General features: G+C 52.6%; 1 protein-coding gene across 1 annotated transcript in view; it reads left to right on the top strand.

Annotated features, from left to right (window-relative positions):
• CCDC50 (coiled-coil domain containing 50) overlaps positions 1-21,303 on the top strand; it is a 40,856-nt gene extending 19,553 nt beyond the window's left edge. The window contains exons 3-11 of the mRNA XM_056849881.1: positions 511-640; positions 1,581-1,671; positions 2,544-2,667; positions 12,252-12,367; positions 13,124-13,168; positions 15,677-15,781; positions 18,007-18,086; positions 20,078-20,151; positions 21,284-21,303. Coding sequence (XP_056705859.1) covers positions 511-640; positions 1,581-1,671; positions 2,544-2,667; positions 12,252-12,367; positions 13,124-13,168; positions 15,677-15,781; positions 18,007-18,086; positions 20,078-20,151; positions 21,284-21,303 — 785 coding nt within the window. The remainder of the gene's footprint in view (positions 1-510; positions 641-1,580; positions 1,672-2,543; positions 2,668-12,251; positions 12,368-13,123; positions 13,169-15,676; positions 15,782-18,006; positions 18,087-20,077; positions 20,152-21,283) is intronic.
• The last annotated feature ends 227 nt before the right edge of the window (positions 21,304-21,530 follow it).

The following is a 21,530-nucleotide window of genomic DNA, read 5'->3' as shown; positions in this document are numbered from 1 at the left end:
AGCTGCATTCTGCCCTTAGAATTCTGCAGCAGAGACATTGCCCTGTCTCTAAGACTAGGCAAGAGAAAAGCAGGCCTGCGTGTGCAGACGGCATAACGCTGCACAAACACACTGAAGCACTATGTCTGCTACACATGCAGATTTCCCCAGAAAGTGCTGGGGAAGTGGAGCTAAATGCTATTGCAGATTTCCTCCTTGGTGCTTTATTGGATTATTCCTTGCCCCAGGGCAAGGAATTTTGTGTTGCATCTTCTGTTGCGCTGTCAAACATTGTTCAAATCATGGAAGTGTTCAAGAGCAAATGGCGACTGATGAATAGTGTAATCCAAGACAGGGATCTGCCTATTCCAAAATCGGGATCACTCTCCAAAGTCTGGAGCAGTCATTTCCTCCCAGTACCCTAGAGAAGGAGCTACAGACAGAGTGAGACTTCCCTTGGGGGACAGCCAGAGGTGGTGTGGATCCTCCCAGACCCACGGCCTAATGGCACATGTTTTCCTTCCCTTGCAGTCGAGCACCACTTGGCCACGAACATTCAGCGCAACCGCCTGGTCCAGTATGACTTGCAGATGGCCAAGCAGCTTCAGGAGGAAGAGGACCGCAAGGCGCTCAGCCGCTTCCAAGAGCGCCACAAAAACATGTGTGTGGGGAGGTGCTCTCTCTGGGCGGGGGGTGGGGGAAGAGCCACACAGGGAGGCTGGCTGCGCACCGCCCTGCCCGCATGAGCTCCCACTAGGCTGAACTCCTGATTCGTTTACGTTTTCTGTATTTTTAATGACCCTTTAGGTGAGAGTTTAAAATTCAGTCTGTGGGTAGAGGAGGTTTCATCAGAAGGGATAAGCTGGGGGTCTCGTGGAATCTTTAATGGACTAGAGGCTCCTTTTTCTGATGCCATGGGATGTAGTTAGGGCTGCCAGACACAGCCTGGCAACCGGTGGGCAATGGGGAAAGTGGGGAGTTCAGTGGTTGGGGTGGGGCGATCGGCATCCCTGGTGCAATGGCTTCACTTCTGGCACAACCGTAGAGTTAGTCTGGAGCCTGCCCTGAGCAGGGCGGCGGGGGGGGGTGGACTAGATGGTCTGTCTGGCCCCTTCCAACTCTATGGTTCTATGGTTCTAGATGCTAAAGCGTCACCAGATGCTCACTTTTCGGTTGCAGTGGAAGCGTCATCATCACACCGGGGACATTGGTCCCCACCCCCTTTGCCCTGGGAATTTCCTCCCGCTGAACAGTTAAGCAGCAGTAGGCAGTGGGGGGTGGGAGGGGACCTAGCAACCCTGGCCTCTGGCCCACAAAATCTTTTGCTGGAGTAAAATGAAACCGTTATAGTCTCTAAGGTGCCCCTAGCCTGCTGCTGGTTTTCCCCGGAGCCGAGTCTCACGGCTGCCCTCTGGAAGGAAGGGCATGCGACGGTTTCCCAATTTTAAGACGCTTCTCTCCATGCGTGTGCAGCCAGCCCCCACCCCCCACCCCTGCCTCTGGCTTGGCGTGTTCCTTCCTCTCTCCATGCTTGTGACCTGCCCACAAGCCCCCTTCTGACCACCTCTGCCTCTCTGCCCCCCTCCCCCCACATCCCACAGAGAACAGCAGGACTGTGAGATCGCTCAGGAAATTCAAGTCAAGCTGGTCATTGAAGCAGAGCAGAAGCGGCGGCAAGAAGAGGATGATGAGGTGAGCATAGCAAGAGGGGGCTTCTCTCGGGCCGAGCGCACACATGCACGCCTCCCCCCTGAAGGCGGCTGCACTACTGTGCTTGGGGCAGGTGTGCGGTGGAGTAGATAGGAAGCAGCCCCATCAGGAACTTGTTTGCAAAAGGCCGAAAGAGACTATTTTGGGAGCTGGGAAGTGGGGGTAGCTGCATACCACATGGCAATGTTGGCAGGCTGCTCTTTGGGCTTGGGAAAGGATTTGGGGGGACGTGAGAAGTGACTCCTCACAGATGTCCCTTTTTGGGGAGATCTGACCGCCCTCGACTCAGGGCAACTCTGCGTTGGCCGCTGCCCTGTTCCAAGAGCCGGACAGTCTTTTGTCCAGCCGAAAAGGGGGAGAATCCATTAATAGGATTATTCTCCTAACAGAAAAAAAAATTAAAAGAGTCTGAAGCAATGTGTCTTTTTAATGATTTCATGGAAAAATTAAACAAAATAAAAAATAGCCAGATAAGGAACATGCTTGTTTGAGTCAGAGCATTTTCTTTGGCATCGTTTCAGGCTTCCTGTCTCACTCCACGCAAAAAAACAGTCCTTTTTCTAAGCAAAAGCAAAAATTATTTTTTTCTGCCAGTGTAGCAAAACAATTTCAAGTAACAAAGTTGGTTCTCACAAGAAGGCATCCTGGCCCTACACATTACACAGATATCTCTCCCGGCTTTGTCCAGGAAGAGAGCAGGGTAAAAATCTAATAAAATAATAAATAATGATGCAGAAATGGAGGCATAGTTCACCAGGCTGAGTCCGGCTAAAGGCTGAAGTGAGTCTGTCAGAGGTCAATCCGGGGATCTTCTGAGGCCAAGGAAGGCCGGCTGTAACAGTTCCTTTCTGTAGGATATCGCTCGGATTCTTCAACAGAAGGAGCTTCAGGAAGAGAAGAGGAGGAAGAAGCCTCCCCCGCCAGCCGAGCCTTCGAGGCACAGCGCTTACGAAGAAGGTCACTATCCAGACAGCAGAGGTAATGCGCCTCCACAGGCAAAAAGCATGCTGTGGAAGGGGGGGGGGGAGGTTCCTCTTTGCTTTTGCAGTCTGACTTCAGGCTCAAAGTCCCGAATTGTGCAATCCAGGCAGCTGGAGGACAACAGTCTTTCTACACTTATTTCCTTGGGCGGTTCACTTCCACTGGCTGTTGTGTGGGACCTCTGAGCAGTTGCAGTGAGTTTCAGCACTTCAGTGGGAGGAGGGGAATGTGGAAGGATGCCTATGGGGTGTATGGTGGACTGGGTGTGGGGACAGACTGGGAACGGGGCTCTGGCTAAGCTTGTTCTTCCTCTTTTTGTGAGTGTGAATGGTGTGTGTGCATCTTAGGGCTAGTAGAGCTGCATTGCGGGCTTTCTGGGGAGCGCATAATGTGGTGGTGGGTGAAGTGGCCGTGGACGCTAGACAGTAGTGCTGATTGAACGGTTTGCTCGTCGAGGCTTGGGGCTATTTGGGGGCTATTTGGGGGCGGTGCAACAGGAAATGGACTGCAGCTCTCTGGAGGTTGTCTGAAGAGCGGCACAGGTGTGCAACACGGGGCCAGAAGTCCACAAGATGCTGGATGTGACGCTTGCCGAAATGCGTTTCCAATCACCATCCACTGTCCTCTTTGGCGAAATTGCCTCGCGAGCCGGGAAATTGCAGGGAGCTGAGCTGCGGGTCGAATCTGCTTTTCTTCTCTGAGATCACTTTGAAATCAGACGAGCTCTGGTCCCAAGGACTTTTGTGACTGTGAAATTGGGAAACTGCTTTGCTGTTGCAGCTGCCGGTGGTGGTTTCTCCAGCACGCACCTCTTCGAATTTGTACACTTCCTCTTTAGCTTGCAAGTGTTAGGAAAGTAGCTGGTGCCTCTTGAGGTCCCCTCCGGCTTCCTGATTCTCTGCTTTGTCATTGTTTTTCCCAACAAAAGGAAGGGTGAGGAGCCGCTGCCCTGCCTCCAGTTTCCCAGAGCTAAATTAACAAATAGCCACAGGCCACGAGAGATTTTCCTGAACAAGCCACATGGAAGCGAGAGGTGCTCTTGCAGAAGCCCCTTGCCCATAAATCCACGAGGCTGCCTTCTAGGAAATCACTCTCAGCTCAGTTTTGTCATCTCTAATGTGCAAGCCCTGATCTGGCTGGCCCAGGCTGGCCCGATATCATCAGATCTCAGCAGCTAAGCAGGGTCAGCTCTGGTTAGTTCTTGGATCGGAGACCACCAAGGAAGTCATAGAATCATAGAATAGAATCATAGAATCATAGAGTTGGAAGGGACCACCAGGGCCATCAAGTCCAACCCCCTGCACAATGCAGGAAATTCACAACTACCTCCCCACTCCACACCCCTAGTGACCAGAAGATGGCCAAGATGCCCTCCCTCTCATCATCTGCCTAAGGTCACAGAATCAGAATTGCTGATCCAGGGTTGCTATGGAGAGGCAGGCAATGGCATACCCCCTCTGAATGTCTCTTGCCTTGAAAAACCATAAGGGGGGGTCACCATAAGTTGGCTGCGACTTGGTGGCATAAGGGGGGCAGCAGCTCTCCAAGGCTGGACAGGAGCTGTTTGGGGCTGACTGTGCAACCTTCTGCTCTCATCCGTGGCTTTACGGGCTGCCTTCCCCATGCCTTTTAATGGCTTGGCAGAGATTTCTTGTGGCTCCGTGGCCTCTGTTCCCTTCTTTTCCCGCATGCCTAAGTAATCTTCCATTTGCCCCTGAAGAATGAAACTTGTCAAAACAGCCAACGGTTCATCAGAACACAAGAAGGGCCCTGCTTGATCAGACCAGCCAGGGTCCCTGTGGTCCGGCCTCCTGTCTTCTCGCTCAGTGGCCAACCAGTTGCAATGCCTTCAGCCTATGACGCTTATCCTGCACCCTGGTGGAGAACTTGTTGCCCTTAAGATCTAGAACTGGGGTGTCAAACAAAAGGCCTGGGGGCCGGATCCAGCCCCTTGAGAGCTCTTATCTGGCTGGCCGAGGCAGCCCTCCCCCCACTCTCATTCTGGCCTGGCAAGGCAAGGCCCGACCAAGTGACATTTATGTCATCTCCGGCCCTCGTAGCCATTGAGTTTGGCACCCCTGCTCTAGGACTCTGTGCCTGGAGTCTCCATTGGGGGGCAGCCCATAAAATCGGTCCCTGGGCTGCCCCCGCGGTCATGTCAGTCCAGAGGCCCCCGCGCCCCCTTGGGGGCTTTCCTTGGCCCCTGCTTCCTTGGCCCCTGCGCCCCCTTGGGGGCTTTCCTTGGCCCCACTATGGGTTGCAGTGTCTTTGCCTGCCTGGCCTGTTCCTTCTGGACTTTTCCTTTGCTGCTCTACCTTCCCCGCTCGCCCACTGCATGCCCTCATGTCTCCCTCTCTGACCCATTTGCATGTCTCACTAACCCCCCACTTCCTTGTTTATCTTATCCGTTTGCTATTTAGAGGAGCTGAGGGGTGGCCCCCAGGAGCAGGCCCCTGAGCACCCCTCTCGGCCTCGGCAATCCCGGCAGCCAAGGGACCCCCGCAGGGGGCCTCCTCTTGTGTTGGAGGGGCTGGACTTGGAGGTTCTGGGGAGCTCTTCTGAAGTGACCAAGGCCAGAGATGGCCAGAGGCGCAACAGAGAGAGGCCGGACGAGAAACCAGGCCACCGGGAGAAACCTCGGAGGCCCCCTCCGGGCACAGAAGAAGATGAAGATGTTCGCCGGGGCCACAGTGGAAGCAGAGAATACAGGGAAAGGAAGACCAGCAGCCAGGAGAGAACTCGGACTGCCGCCTCCCTGATTCTGGACGGGGAGGAGGATCGTGCTAACCAGGGGAGCAGGGGGAGGCACGAGAGGCAGCCCCGAAGCCAAGAGAGGCCCCGGAAATCGCCCCCTCTCCTCCTGGACTGGGAAGCCGAGGAACGTGGCCGGAGGCGTCATGAGCATTGGGAGAGTCGCTCACCCAGCTGGGAGGAGAAGTCTCTGAGACCACCTGGTCTGGCTGTTGATATGGAGGACAGGCGTTTGGGACGGAGGGGCGGCCAGAGCCGTTCCCCAGACTTGGGCTATCATAGGCTGCCGCGGGAGGGCCACCCGTCATCCAGGGCCTCCCGTGACCCCCGATTCCAGGACTCTGAAGCGTCCCACCAGCGAGGCCACCGGAGGGATGTGGAAAGAGAATTTGAAGGAGCAGATCCCAGGGCAAGAGCGTCTCCCTCCTCACCTAGTAAGGAGTACCGGGAAAGGGACCGAGGACACCTTCGGACTCCAGGTAACCAAGACGATGGCTGAAAAGAATGTTTGCAGAGGTGTCTGAGTCTGTACTAGGGCTGTGCTGAAGATGGATCCTGTGTAGGCGTTCTGATGATGTTGGCCGGGGGTCCCCAACACGGTGGCCGGGGGGGCCATGGCGCCCGCCACCAGCCTTCCAGGCGCCCACCAAGTGCTTTTAGAAAGTGGGTGTGGTTATGTGGGGCTTCTGTCTACAGTGTTGAAAAGTTGCTATTAGAGTTATAGATAACCTTGCTCCCCTGCATTTTGTGGTTGGCTCGACTTCCTGCGGTGGGCATTTTGTGGTTGCGCCCACCTCCCTGGGTCCGAATTCCAAAGATGCTCGTGAGTCCAAAGAAGCTGGGGACCCCCTGCTGTCGGTTTCCTCTGAACTCCCGTGAGAGAGAGAGAGGGGATGGTTTTGCCTGAGTCAGGCAGGTGAAATATGTTAGAAATTCTTTTGCAGAGTGAACTGCTTAGCTAATTGTTTTCCAAAATAGCAGCTTCTGATTTTGGACCAGCTGGTACTTTTAAGTGTATTTTCTGGGAAAGGGGGCTGCATTTCAGCGAATGTTTTTCATCATTTTCATAGAACCACAGAGTTGGTAGGGACCTCTTGGGTCATCTAGTCCACCCCCTTCACAATGCAGGACATTCACAACTACCTCCCGCCACGCCCGACCCCTACTCCATGCCCAGAAGATGGCCCCAAAAAACCCTCCAGGATCCCTGGCCAATCTGGCCTGGAGGAAAATTGCTTCCTGACCCCAAAGTTTTGAATGATTAGGTTTTGGGAATCTAGCTGGCTTTCCTTGGTCAGGCCCCCTCCAGGTTGACCTGGGGTTCTGCCTGAGCTTGGAATGATAGATGTCAGTTTCAGACAGATCGGTAGGTTCCAGTGGGCCTTACTTTTAACCTAATTGGGGGGGGGGGTTTGGGGGAATGATAACGACAGACTTGGATGTGGAATGCCAGAATTTGGGCCCCAAATGCTGACAGCTTGCAGCTTAGTATGTTATACTAAGCAAAATGCCTACTCCTGATGCGTAAAATGGCACATTAATTGCCGTGTTATTTTGAAAATGACTCCACTTTTGACTGCTTTCCAACAGCAGCCCGAAATAGTTTGGTGCTTTTTTTGACACCCTTTGTGCTGCAGTTAACAATTTATATAATTCTTAAATGCACCTTGGGTGTTGTAATGATAATGTTAGCAGTCTCCAGCCAAAGCTGCTTAGGGTCTTTAAAAAGCCAAAGTGTGGCTTGAAAACACGCCAGGCTCCGTGCTGGGGTTGTACTGAAGCCTGCCTGACTTTGCGAGCGCCCTGTGTGGTCTTCCGGGGCGGGTGTTGATGGGGTGTAGGATCCGACTGCCGCATCCCAGAATCCTCTTTTACATTGCGGGGGGTGCTATCTCAGGGCATGCTCCTTGGATTGCGTAGTGTGGTTAGACATGGGGAAATAACTTGGCCCTGGGGACGTGGTCACATGAACTCATGAAGCTTGCCCTATACTGAATCAGACCGCTGGCCCATCAAGGTCAGTATTGTCTACTCAGACTGGCAGCGGTTCTCCAGGGTCTCAGTCAGAGGTCTTTCCCATCACCTACTGCCTGGTCCTTTTTAACTGGAGGTGCTGGGGACTGAACCTGCTACCGGTGTGGTGTAGTGGTTTAGAGCGGTGGACTTTAACCTGGAGAGCCGGGTTCGATTCCCCACTCCTCCACATGAGCGGCGGACACTAATCTGGAGAACTGGGTTGGTTTCCCCACTCCTCCACATGAAGCCAGCTGGGTGACCTTGGGCTAGTCACAGTTCTCGCCAAACTCTCTCAGCCCCACCTACCTCACAAGGTGTCTGTTCTGGGATGGGGAAGGGAAGGAGGTTATAAGGCAGTTTGATTCTCCTTAAAAGGTAGAGAAAGTCATCATATAAAAACCAACTCTTCTTCTACCTTCTGCGTGCCAAGCAGATGCTCTACCACTGAGCCACATTCCCTTTCTAGATTGGCTGAGAGTGTGGAGGAAGGGGCCATAGCTCAGTAGGGAGACAACGTGCTTTGTTTCCACAAGGGCCCAGGTTCAGTTCCCAGCATCTCCACTCAAAAGATCTCTGTGGAGACCTTCTGCTGCCTGAGAGGCCAGAGGGCCGCTGCCCGGGACTTAGCTGGGGACCCCAGAGCCCGGCCTCCGTATACAGCAGCTGCCTAAAAACGGCATAGGGAGATGATTGGAGTGGCGTGGCGACAGGAACGCTGGCAGGGGGAGGCTTTGTTCTTTAGGAACGGCTTTGTTGTTGATTGAGATGCACTTGCTTAAGGTTATTTCATTAATTCTACTCCCATTTCTGACCCGCAACAAAGTCTGTCTGGTTTTTTAAAGGTGCCCCTGTCACCAACTGTGAGTGTCAATAACACTTCACAATTTCTTGCGAGGGGGGGGCATGTTGCATATGGGGAGGGGGGTGCAGGGATTGCAGTCATGGTGCCTTGCCCAAGGCCTGTGAGAGATCTTCTAGCTGAGGGTGGGGAGAATCCTGCCCCAAGGAATTTGGGTCTCCGGTCTCTCTTCCCTTTTTTCTCACCATAGCAGGAAGGCTTTCCGCAGGCCATTTGGCAGTTGGTTGCATTAGTCACGCTCATCTCAAATCTTCAGTCCTGTTCTCCCACACACACACACACACACACACCCAGTTCTGTGTCACTTGCAACAAGGGTCAAGCTTGTAATAGCTCGAGGATCTATAAGCAGACGCTCGCATCCTCTTCCTGTGGGCGCTAATCATAGCTGGCTCTCCAACAGCGGCAGCTTCTCACCAAGATTGTGTAGGAGGGATGGGGAAGTTCTGTCTGCTTGTTGCAGAGCACACCGGTTATGTTTCCCACCGGCAGGCCTGGCTGACCCTGTGCTCCTTGTGGGGGCCAGATGGGGGGCTCTTTCTCCTGCCTCTGTGCGCTGCAGGAGCAAATGTTGAGGGCTGGCGCATGACCTTTCCCACTGCCGTGCGGCTCTAGTGTGCAGTCCCTCTCAGCTCCCTTGCCACAGGTGCGGGGCTGCCCTTCTTGCAGCCAGGGCAAGAATCGGGTTTCGGATGCAAAGAGCGCTGCTAAGGGTGCTGGAAGACGAGAGCATTTCAGGAGGGTCACTTGCTGTATCCTAGCGCTGCCCAGAGCTTGCTGTTGTATCAGTTGACGAGAAAAGGGGCGGGGGGGGGTGCACCCAAGCAAAACGAAGGCGAAGAAACAGTTGGTGGAAGAGAAATAGGGCTTTAATAAGTTTTGCAAACCCAACACGTTTTGCGTGACGCTTCTTCAGGGGGAGTCTTTCAGATTCTATTTCAACATCCCCTGCAAGCAATAAAGCAAATGTCATTGTTGTATCAGTTGGCCAAAAAAGCTGCTGTGATTCAGCCCGGAGGAAGAGCAGCAGCTTGGTGCCAGGCTGTGGTCCGAGAAGTGGCACCTGAGAGGGACACAATTGCTAGAGCCTCAGCTGCCGGTGTGGGCTGCTTAACAAAGGATGCCTGCTTCTGGGAGCCAGTGCAGGCAGAGGGAGGCATCCTCTCTTCCCCCCCCCCCCTTATTGAGAACATTTAATGCGAGGAGTTGGAGCTGCAAGCCTGAGAGGAAAGGGCTTAAGCTTGTGGGCGCTGGAGGGAAGCCACATTCTGTCCTCACCCATCACAGAGGGTTGCAAGCCAGCTGTATCTGTGTGTGTGTGTGTGTGTGTGTTCCTGCACACCCAATGGCAGGTTCGCTTTTCTCTCGTTGCAGCTTTGGCTGTGGTTTGGGGGATAGAGGAGACCTGCCGTTGAGTCCTTCTCTCTGCTACTGACTCACTGCTCGGCCCATCGGTAAAAGGGAGGATAATGACGGTTGTGAGGGCAGGGGAGTGAGTCATCTTGCCAGCGGCGAAGTGCTTTATAGCTGCTAAACAGCAGCCCTCATCTACCTACCGTGGGTTGTTTTCGTGCTGCTGAGGTCACAGGGCTGGAGGAGGCAAAGTCCTCTTTTACTCTGGCATGCACCCTTTGCCATGCGGAGCTGGCGTTCTGCAGCTGTAGGGCCTGATGCCAGGAGGCACGGGCCAGAGAATGCCGGCTCGGGTGACCTTGGAGCTGATCTTTGCCGAGGGCTTCTGCTGGGGGGGGCTATTCTCCTGGTCTCTGAGCCAGTCTAGGGTCAGTGAGCTCCAGAAAGAGCTAGAGGCGAAAGCTGTCGGTCCTGTTCAAGTTAGAATGAGCTGGGGGTGGGGGAGTAACTCCAGGCTTTTGGTGTGGAGGTTTACCCATATCTTGTACAGCCTTTGGAAAGTTCAGAAAGGTAGGAAAGGTTAGCTGGTCTTGCACTGGAAGGTGGTGGACTAGTTTGGGCTGGGCCTGGAGCCACCACAGCTCTGCAGGTTTGGGTTTTTGCATGCGCTCAACTGACTTCTCACGGGTAACACATCCCAGAAGAAACCTCTCTAACCCTGGCTCTTTTAAGGCAGCGTGACTAACGGCTGCAGCCACCCGTCATTCGGGATCATGCTCTCTGTGTTCTGCAACCCTCATTTGTGGCTGGCTTGTCTTGTCTGCACCAGAAAAACCCAGCTGGGACAGATTGCTAAGGCACGGTGTCCCATGGAGTGTGGGGGCAGCCAGTATCCCCCCCCCCCGCCGGCCCTGTCGTCCTGTGGCGGTTCCCTCTCATGGTCATCTGCTGGTTCCCAGCAGCTGTGGGCGCTATGTGCCAATCCGCCACATTTCTCCTTAAGATCCTGGGCATTTTCAGCTTCATAGAAGAGAAGATGAATCAGCCCCGGCTTGGGTGGCAGCAGCCACTGGGACAGGCTGCCAGCAGAACAGCACGGAGCCAAGAGGAGGGGAGGCCAAATCTCCCCTCTGCCACGCGGTTGAGTGCGGGGGCCCAACTCTGGGGCCCCGTCTGCAGATGGCAGGAATGCCCCTCAGAGGGAGCGCGTCTCTATGTTTGGTTCTCCTTCCAGATGTGCCAGGCCGAGCTCAGCTGGCTGTGGAATTCAAAACTTAAAAAAAAAAATCTAGGGGGTGGAAGAATTTCACTTGACCCAGCATTTAGCGCTTCTGTTTCATGCATGGAATCCCTTTGTTTTAAAGTAAAATGATTAGAAAGGCAAGCTTGTAATTTGATCAATTAATTAATTAACTGCATTTATACACTGCCTTTCTCCCCATTGGCGACCTAACATGGCTTACATAATTCTCGCCTCCTTTTTATCCTCACAACAACCCTGTGAGGTAGGTTAGGCGGAGAATGTGCGACTGGCCCAAGGTCACCCAGTGAGCTTCTGTGACAGAGTGGGGATTCAAACCTGGGTCTGCCAGATCCTAGTCTGACACTAGCCACCGCACCAGATGTGGCTCTCAGGTAGAAGAAGAGTCGGTTTTTATGCTCTGCTTTTCTCTATCTTTTAAGGAGTCTCAAACCAGCTTGCAATCGCCTTCCCTTTCCCTCCCCACAACAGACACCTTGTGAGGAAGGTGGAGCTGAGAGAGTTCTGAGAGAACTGTGACTACCCAGCATGGTATAGTGGTTTGGAGCGGTGGACTCTGATCTGAAGAATCTGGGTTTGATTCCCCCACTCCTCCACATGACCAGCGGACACTAATGTGGAGAACCAGGTTGGTTTCCCCACTCCTCCTCATGAAGCCAGCTGGGTGACCTTGGGCCAGTCACAGCTCTCTTTGAGCTCTCTCAGCCCCACCTACCTCACGGGGTGTCTGTTGTGGGGAGGGGACGGGAAGGTGATTGTAAGCCGGTTTGATTCTCCCTTAAGTGGTAGAGAAAGTCGGCATATAAAAAAACCAACTCTTCTTCTTCTTCTTCTACCCAAGCTCACCCAGCTGGCTTCATATGGAGAAGCAGGGAATCACACCTGGATCTCCAGATTAAAGTCCACCACTCTTAACCACTACTCCTCACTGGCTCTCCCCATTGGGTGTTTGATACCTGGTGAAACCTCTGTATCCACAGGGCTGTGGTGGCACTTCCAGTCTCTGGGAGCTAAGCCAGAGCTCAGAGGTGCAGCAGCCGACCTGCAGACCCCAAATCCGAGCTTCCGTCTGTGGGCACTGCAGTGCACTCAATGCCAGGCAGCTGCTGGGAAAGTCAGCTGTTAGAGGCAGCACAGGCCAGAGGAGTTGACTTGGCATGTGCCAGCTCCCCATGTGCAGGGTGTGTGGCACAGCAACTAAGCTAGCCTGCCAGCGGCACGAATCACATGCCGTACAGGCGAAAATCCGTGGCTTGTGTAGAATTTGGATTTTTTTTGGGGGGGGGGATGTGACGTGAACATGAGAAGGAGGAATCGCACCTCTCATCTTCTGGTTTTGCAGGGACAAAATCAAAAGGAGCAAAAGAAGCTGCTTACCACAAACCCCGCGTGGCTGGCCAGGAGCTTGAGTTCTATGATGCAGAGATCGCCCGGAAGATGCAAGAGGAAGAGCTGTTGGTGAGCAGGACGGATGAGGGTTTGTGGGGAGAGGAGAGAAGGAGAGAGAAACTCTGTGTGCTCTTCGTGCCCCAACAGCAGAAGAGCTATGTGCTGTTTGTATTTCAGCTGCACCCTTCTGAACTCCTCTTGCTTTGACCTGGGTGGCCCAGGCTAGCCCTGTCTCGTCAGCTGTTGGAAGCTAAGCAGGGTCAGTCCCGATCAGTATTGGGATGGGCAACCACCAGGGTTGCTATGCAAAGACAGGCAATGGCAAACCACCTCTGAACATTTCTTGCCTTGAAAACCCTACGGGGTTGCTATAAGTTGGTGGCAACTTGACGGCACTTTCCACACATGCTCTATCCAGGTATCAGGTGCCTTTTATTCCAGGACAAACTAAATTCCCCTAGAAGAGAAGGAATTCCATTCTGGCCTTGGCATGCCCCAAGTCTGGGTCGTCTCTGTATTCAGGAGTCCTGCTCAATTCCTGTTAGTCTTGTTCTGCAAAGTTTGTGGAACATCCCACCCCCCACGTCATAACCTCCGCTGTTGGCTCTCCCAGCTCCTGTGGTTCATGAGGTTTGGGGGCTGTCAGCATTAGTAAGCCCCCAAGAGAGTCTTTGGTGTGTGCAGTCTGTCTCTCGTAGTCAAGATCCTGAAGCTCAGAGTGGGGAGTAAGGTATTGATGTGTGTGAACAGCATCTCACTCCCTGCTGGCGCTGCCGGCAGCCCCTCTGGTTTTAACCCTGGACTTTTTGTATTTCTTTTCCTTAGGCCAGCCACGTGGACAAGAGGGCAGTCCAGGTTGCCCAGGACGAGGTAGGTACTGGAGAGAGGGGCATGTAATGAGCAGGGTAGAGCAGAGCATGTCAGAGACCCTGCCTGAGACTCTGGAGAGTTGCTGCTGGTCTGAGTAGACAATACTGACTTTGATGGACCGAGGGGGTCTGATTCAGTAGAAGGCAGCTCCATGTGCAGAGGGGAGCTGGAAGGCGTGCAGACTCCTGCGCGGCTTCCGTTTCAGCACTGGTTTCTGAGAGCCAGAGTGGTGTAGTGGTTAAGAGCAGAGGTTTGGAGCAGGGGACGCTAATCTGGAGAACCGGGTTGGTTTCCTCACTCCTCCACATGAAGCCTACTGGGCACACTCAGCCCCACCTACCTCACAGGGTGTTTGTTGTGGGGAGGAGAAGAGAAGGTGATTGTAAGCTGGTTTGATTCTCCCTTAAGTGGTAGAGAAAGTCAGCATATTAAAACCAACTCTTCTTCCACCTCTTCCTCCTCAACCTCAACCTCCTCTTCTGCTTCTTCCCCCCACCCTTGCCCCTCACACAGCCTGGCAAAGGTGTTTCATCCTGCCTGCTTTGGCCCTTCCCTGTTGCCCCTTCCCCCCCGGCTGCCATTTCCGCAGCTGAATGCCTCCCCTGGGGCAGCCATCAGCCCTTTGTCCCCATTGCGGATCGGTTCTGCTGATGGCCGCACTTTCCTCTGGCCCAAGGGGTCTTCCGCTTCCTGATCTGTGCTAGTCAGGACTGGCAGAGAAGGCCACGCTTGTGAATCACACCCAGTTGTGATTGAGCGGCAGGGTCGAGAGTCTCTGTCGGAACTTGATGAAGGCTGCTCTCCATGAATGTCACTCTGTGTGTGACTCTGTTGTGCATGTGCACACTTCCCTAGCCATCATAGAGTTGGATACAGCCAGCTTCTGGCCCTTCGAACTTTAGGGAGAAACCAGGAAGCTCCTGTATGTGGACAAAGTAGTTGCTTTATTTATGCGGACTTCAGCAGGTTTAGGGCTGCTGGTGGGTTGCCATAGAAAACTGTGCCCAAAATAAGACTGGAGGTGCGGGGGTGGATAAAATAGATGCTGAAACATCTTCTGAGTTGAACACCTGAGGATGTGAGGTCTGTTCTGGTGGAAGGAGAAGTCTAGCAGGGCTTCCATAGGAGACCCAGGCTTGTGTTTAGACTCAGGACGAGGGCTGCCAGCTCCATCTTGGGGAATTCCTGGAGTTTTAAGAGTGAAGCCTGGACATGGAGGGACCTCAGCAGGGTATAATTCCATAGCTTCCATCCTCCCAAGTAGCCATGTTCTCCAGGCAAATTGATCTCTGTAGTCTAGAGAGCAGTTATAATGCTGGGAGGCCTGCAGGTCCCACCTGGATGCTGGCAACCGTACACGGGGCAGTCTCCAGGAATCTCTCTCTACATGGAACTTGGTGTACAGATGGGAAGCTGCCAAGAGGGTTTTCAGTAGATCATAGAATCATAGAGTTGGAAGGGACCACCAGGGTCATCTAGGAAATTCACAACTACCTCCCCCCCACACTCACACTGCCAGTGACCCCTACTCCATGCCCAGAAGATGGCCAAGATGCCCTCCCTCTCATCATTTATTTTATTTATTATTTACATTTATATCCCACCCTCATTCCTGGGAAGGCGGAGCTCATCTGCTTAAGGTCATAGAATCAGCATTGCTGACAGATGGCCATCTAACCTCTTCTTAAAAACCTCCAGGGCAGGAGAGCTTCCCACCTCCTGAGGAACTCTGTTCCACTGAGGAACCACTCTGTCAGAAAGTTCTTCCTAATGTCTAGATGGAAACTGTTTTGATTTAATTTAAACCCGTTGGTTCTGGTCCGACCTTCGGGGCAACAGAAAACAACTTGGCACCAGCCTCTCTATGAAGGCCCTTCAAGTACTTGAAGATGGTTATCCTATCCCCTCTCAGTCATCTCCACTCCAGGCTAAACATACCCAGCTCCTTCAACCTTTCCTCATAGGACTTGGTCTCAAGACCCCTCACCATCTTTGTTGCCATCCTCTGGACACGTTCCAGCTTGTCTACATCTTTCTTAAGATCATAGCTTCCGGGGGCTGGGGGGAGTGGGCAGTCATTGGGTGCCAGTCAAGGGCTGCTTTTGCTCCCAGCCTGCAATGCCTTCTATGGCGTGACCCAGCCATTCTGAATCTGACTTCAGCCCTCTGCCTGGGACTAGGGGTCCACACATAGACTCGAGACCCATGTCGGAAGAAAAAGAGGAATTGGTTTTTATATCTCCCCTTTTCTCTACCTTTAAGGAGTCTCAGCCCTGCTTACAATTTCCCTTCGCCTCCCCACAACAGACACCTTGTGAGGTAGGTGGGGCTGAGAGAGTTCAGAGAGAACTGTGACTAGCCCAAGGTCACCCAGCTGGCTTCACATGGAGGAGTGGGGAATCGAACCCGGTTCTCCAGATTAGAGTCTGCTGCTCTTAACCATTATACCACGCTGTGCCTGTGGCCGAGCGCCCTTTCCTTTAAAGCAACTTGTGTGTTTCTTCTTAGGAAATAGCTCGCCTCCTGATGGCGGAGGAGAAGGCGGCTTACAGAAAAGCCAAGGAGCGAGAGAAGTCGTCTTTGGACAGAAGGAGACCGGACCAAGACTGGAAGGTAGGTGGGTGAAGCTCCAAGCCAGCAAAGTGGGCAGCCGGCTACCCATTTACCCCCCAGAGAGGTGGTTGTCCCATCCCTGGAACAGCCCCAGTGCAGACCCAGTTTTCCCTGCCTCTGGAAGTCACTGGGGCACTGGTATTTGTAGCAGAGGGATGTCGTGGACATCTCTGTTTACGCTGGAGACCTTGGTTCTCTGGTCAGATGTGATGTTAGTAACCCACTGCTTGGGTTTCGTTGGCTTCCATCTTCCTCTGGGTTTTTTTCTAAGTGTTTTTTAATTATTCTTTATTTTAAATGTGCTGATGTCGTTAAGAGATTTATGAGCCAATTTGAGCACTGAGTGGAGAAGTGGGGTAGAACTTACAATTAAAAAAAAAAGAAAAAGTTGCATGTGTACCAGTATGAAAGCAGAAACTGCAAAGCTGTATGTTTTTGAAGGAAAGTAGGAACAGGCATTTCCCCCCCACCCATGAAAAACTTGATTCTGCAACCTTAATATCTTATGCAAATGCAGGTTATGTTTGGTCATTTGGCAGTTTAAATTGAGCTTCTGCTAAGAGCTTGCTGGATCATACTGAAAGTCTATTCTCTGTGTGTGTGTGTGGGGGGGGGGGTGTTTCCACCATCTTGCCTCCAGTAGGGATCCAGTCAGAGGTTAGTAGAAGCCCCTAATGGGGAATTTATTGCAGGTTCCAAGGAGGGCTGCCCAATTATGCACTCGAAACAAAACAGAACCGTTTATTAAAATCCTTTATTAAAAGCTCGAGTTGAAAAGTTCCCCTAGTCTCAGTAGCAACTTGAAGACAGGAAAGTTCTACTAAGCTTATTATGCATACAACTTTTATAGTTTTAATGAAATCCCAGCGTTACTAGGGAAGAACTAGAAAAAAAAATTATCCCATCCAGTTAGACATAAGCAAGTATTGACGTATTCATTCGGCTTAAAAATTGTAACTAACTTCTTGAAGCTGCAGAGAGGGTTAGTCAAAATTCTGCTCTGTACCCCCTTATCAGCACTCAAGGACGGACGCCTTGTCTTCTTAGTCCTTTTAGAACAGCAAAGCGAGCAGAAAAAACTTGTCAGGGTACAAAAGTTCACTTTTAGCCAGAGGAACCTAGCGGAAAATAAAGATGGCTCCGCTTATGCCAAGTTAAAATTCACTTTCACCCCTCAAAGAGCACGGTGAGAAAAGCTATCCCCTCGAGAGGATTTCCTTCGAGATTCCTTCCGGTGTTTCTCCAGGTGTCAAGCTTGTCTTTGCAACAGGGAGGGCCCTGATGCATTTTCTTATAGACAGCTTTAAAGGGGGATTAGACAGATTTATGGAGGAGAGGTCTACTGGCCATGGTGAATAATGTGAACTTCCATCTTCAGAAGCAGTTAGCCTCTAAAGCCCAGTACCAGGAGGCAACATCAGGGGAAGGCCTCGGCCTCTATGCCCTGTTTTTGGACCTCCAGAGATGCTGGTTGGTGACAGTGAGAAGCAGGATGCTGGACTGGATGGACCAGTGCTCTGACCCAGCAGGCTCATTCTCAATGTGTGTGTGTGTTAAGTGCCATCAAGCTGCTTCTGACTCATGGCGACCCTATGAATTGACAGCCTTGCTCAGATCTTGCCAATTGAGGGCTGTGGCTTCCTTCATTGGGTCAATCCATCTCTTGTTGGGTCTTCTTTTTTTCCTGCTGTCCTCAACTTTTCCTAGCATGATTGTCTTTTCCAGTGACTCTTGTCTTCTCATAATGGGACCAAAATACGATAGCCTTAGTTTAATCATTTTAGCTTCTGGGGTCAGTTCTGGCTCGATTTGATCTAGAACCCACTGATTTGTTTTTCTTGGCAGTCCACGGTATCTGTAACACTCTCCTCCAACACCACATTTCAAAGGAGTCTACTTTCTTCCTATAAGCTTTCTTCAATTTTCACACCCATACATAGTAATAGGGAATACAATGGCATGAATTAACTTGATCTTGGTGGCCAGTGACACATCCTTACACTTCAGAATCTTTTCTAGCTCCTTCATGGCTGCCCTTCCCAGTCTCAATCTCCTTCTGATTTCTTGGCTGCAGTCTCCCTTTTGGTTGATTCTCGATGGGATGGTCAAAATGCCAAAATGTGAGCCACGTACCGTGCGTCATGTCTTTGCAACGAAATGGGTCCTTGCCTGTTGTCCTACTGATCCTAGTGAGCTCAATATCCCCCTGTATTCTCTCTGCACAGCACGATACACATGAGTTGGTGCGCCCACGGTCCAGGGAAGGTCCCGAAACTCACCGGCACAGGAATGACAAACCAACGCGGTAAGACAGCGGTCCCCAACCCTTGTGGAGCCTGGGGGCACCTTTGGAATTCTGTCACAGCGTGGTGGGCACAGCTGCAAAACAGCTCCCGCGGGAGGCAAAGCCAGCCACAAAGCGGCTGCCGCAGCTTACATCCAGTCACACAGTGAGGTTCCTTGTGGTGTGGAGGCAGTTGCAGATGAAGCAACATTTTTAAAAATCTGCGTAGCCAATCAAACCTCTAAGGGCAAATAAGAACGCAGAGAATGTGTTGGAGGGCGCCATGGCACCCTTGGGCACCCCATTGGGGACTTCTGTGGCAAAAGGTGGGGAGGCTTCCATGGGCTCCCCCTGCAAGGCCGCTGGCTGGCTAGGCTGGGGTGGAACATTGGGGGGGAGGGGGTGTATGCTTCTGGCTTGCTCCAGCACTTTGTTCTCCCAGAGGTGGTAAAGGTGGGCTTGCCATGATCCTGGGGCCCAAGGGTGAAGAGTAGGGTTGCCAACACACTGGGAAATTCCTGGAGATTTGGAAGGCAGAGCCAGGGGAGGGTGGGATTTGGAGACAGGAGGGAGATCATTGGGGTGCAAGGCCCTAGAGCACTGGTTCTCAACCTGGGGCCATATGGCCCCCCCCAGGGGGGGCAGGATATTCCAAGGGGGGCACAGATGAAAATTGCGTAAATGGGGGGCCGCAGCACGAGACTAGGGGGCTACAGAGGGAAGTGAGAAGTGAAAAAAACAGAGAAGTGCCGGAGTAAAGAAAATAGAAAACAGAGAAGTGAAGAAAACAGAAAACAGTGGGTGGAGGCTTTGTTCTCCCTTGTATGTGAACATGGTTGTTTATTAGCGTGTTGTATTCCCTTTTTGTAGGGTATTTTTTGTAAATTTCAGTTTCCCATTAAGAACTGCATGTGTGTGCATTTTGTGTGGCTGGTTATGTTTCTTTATTCCTTGGCTATCTACAAACAAAACATTTAAAGAGCTACCTTTCTGCAGGTAGGACGGGTGGGGTGGGGGGCCACAGGAAGGAAACAAGATTGGAAAGGGGCCACGGTCGGAAAAAGGTTGAGAACCGCTGCCCTGGGGTCCACCCTCCAAAGCAACCAGTTTGTTCCGGGGATCCCCGATCCCTATTGCCTGGAGATCATTTATAATCCTAGGAGAGCGCCAGTCCCCACTTGGAGGTTGGCAACCCTAGAAGGCCTTGTTCAGAGAGGACGGGAGTTCTCCCTTTGAGGCTGGGGAGGCTGCTTTGGGAGGGAATTGACTGGTGTCGCCAACCTCCAGGTGGAGATTGGAGACCTCCTGGAATTGCAGCTGATCTCCAGACAGCTGTTCCCCTGGAGAAAATGTCTGCTTTGGAGGGTGGACTCTGTGGCATTGCGCCCTGCTGGGCACCCTCCCATCTCCAAACCCTGCCCTCCCCAGGCCCCACTTCCCAATCTCCAGGAATTTCCCCACCCAGGGCTTGCAAACCCACCCTCACCCCACGGTATGTATGTGGGGTGGGTGGGGGGAGAGTCTGGCCTGCTGAGATCCGTTATTGAGACCCAAACAAGAACTGAGTGATTTAGTCGCATTTATTGTTTTCCAGCTGGCTTCTTTTCTGTGTGCGTCCCGCCCTCCACGGTTGTATTCATTCTGCCCCATTTCCCCCACTGTTCTCCTATTTACTTAACGGTTATAGTATTTGTTCATGAGAAACAGCTAGATTTGAGTCCAGGAGCACCTTAGAGGCCAACATTTTTCCTGGGGTATACGCTTTTGTGAGTCAAAGTTCCCTTTGTCTGGTACCAACGGAGCTTTGACTTTCGCAAGCTCATACCCTCCCAGAATCTAGTTGGTCTCTGCGGCACTCCTGGACTCGAAGCTAGTTGTCCCACTGCGGGCCAACATGGCTACCCTCTAAAACTGCCTTCCCAGAAAACAAAATCGCAACCCACTAAATGCACCACGAGAGGGGGGCGTTTACTGATGTTTTCCCCTAACGGTTCTCACGGTCTCTCTGCCAGGCCGCCACCGCCTCAATCGGAGGACCTTGGTCACCTGGGCCATCAGAGCTCCAAGCCAGAGGCTTCTCATAAAGGTGAGGAGAATCACAGAATCGTACGGTTGGAAGGGTCCATAGAGGCCATCTAGTCCAACCCCCTGCTCAATGCAGGATCAGCCTAGAGCATCCCTGACAAGTGCTTGTCCAGCCTCTGCTTAAAGACTGCCAGTGAGGGGGAGCTCACCACCTCCCGAGGTAGCTGATTCTACTGTTGAACTACTCTCACTGTAAATGTTTTCCCCCTAATATCCAGCCGGTACCTTTCCTCTCGCTATTTAAACCCATTATTGTGAGTCCTATCCTCTGCTGCCAACAGGAACAGCTCCCTGCCCTTCTCTAAGTGACAGCCCTTCACAAAGAGAAAGGGTATCTCCCCCCTCAACCTCCTCTCCTCCAGAGTAAATGTTCCCGAGTTCCTCAGTCTTTCCTCGTAGGGCTTGGTCTTCAGGCCCTGATCATCCTCGTCGCTCTCCTCTGCACCCGCTCCAGAAGCACTGGTTCTCGTAGGCTCCTGCATGCAAAGAGGGCAGGGCCGGTTCTCCAGGCATGATGCCCAAGCAGCTGTGGGGGGGAGAACGAGGCTTTATGCCCTGCAGGGGTGTTCAGCTGGCTACCTACCAGTGGCATGAGAAGATGGGCGTCTCTTCCTGTGCCCTGCCCTGCATCCATCTGTGCCGAAGGGACTGAAAGCAGCTGGTGGAGGGCTGGGCCCAGGAGGGGGGATGGGTAATCTTGTCTGGGGCAATGAAACTGGGCGTGATATGGGGGCAGGGCCCCCCCCCCCCGACCTCTTCCAAGCAACCAAGGGTAGAAAATGCCCAGGGTTGAACTCCCAAAGGTAAAGCAGAATTCTTGGGATTTGCTGACCACGGCTTGCTTGCGCATTTGTTTATTTACCTCGTTCATACTCCACCGTTCTCTCCAGTATGGACCCAAAGTGGCTCACAACATTCTCCCTATCTCTACTGTACCCTTACGACAGCCCTGTGAGGCTGGTTAGGCTGAAAGTGTGCAACTAGCTCAGTGTCTCCATGCGAGCTTCTGGGACAGAGAGGGGGATTCGAACCTGGGTGTCCTCAATAGAGGGGTGTCCTCAGTAGAGTCCAGCCTGGCACTCTGACCACTGTGCCATGCTGCCTTATGCAATCTTTCTCTCTTTTTCTTACAGGTTACCACTACAAGCAGTAGACAAACTAGACTTTGCGTTGATACTGACTCTCTTCTGTAGCAGCTATAACTGGAAAGCGTCTGGGAGATCTCGGGAGGCCCTTACCTGACGGTTCCGGCAGCCGGACGGTCTCCGTGCACAGACAGTGCCTCTTTTTCTGCCGCCTGTGGGTTTCTTTTTCCTCGTTGTGTCTCCTCTCTAGGGGCAGGGCAGTGAAATCTCTCCCCCCACCCCGCTTCCCGACCCT

The sequence above is a fragment of the Euleptes europaea genome, chromosome 5, assembly GCF_029931775.1.
Source record: "Euleptes europaea isolate rEulEur1 chromosome 5, rEulEur1.hap1, whole genome shotgun sequence".
Lineage (NCBI taxonomy): Eukaryota > Metazoa > Chordata > Lepidosauria > Squamata > Sphaerodactylidae > Euleptes > Euleptes europaea.
Note: the sequence above shows the minus strand (reverse complement) of the source record. Positions and strands in the feature narration are given on the sequence as shown.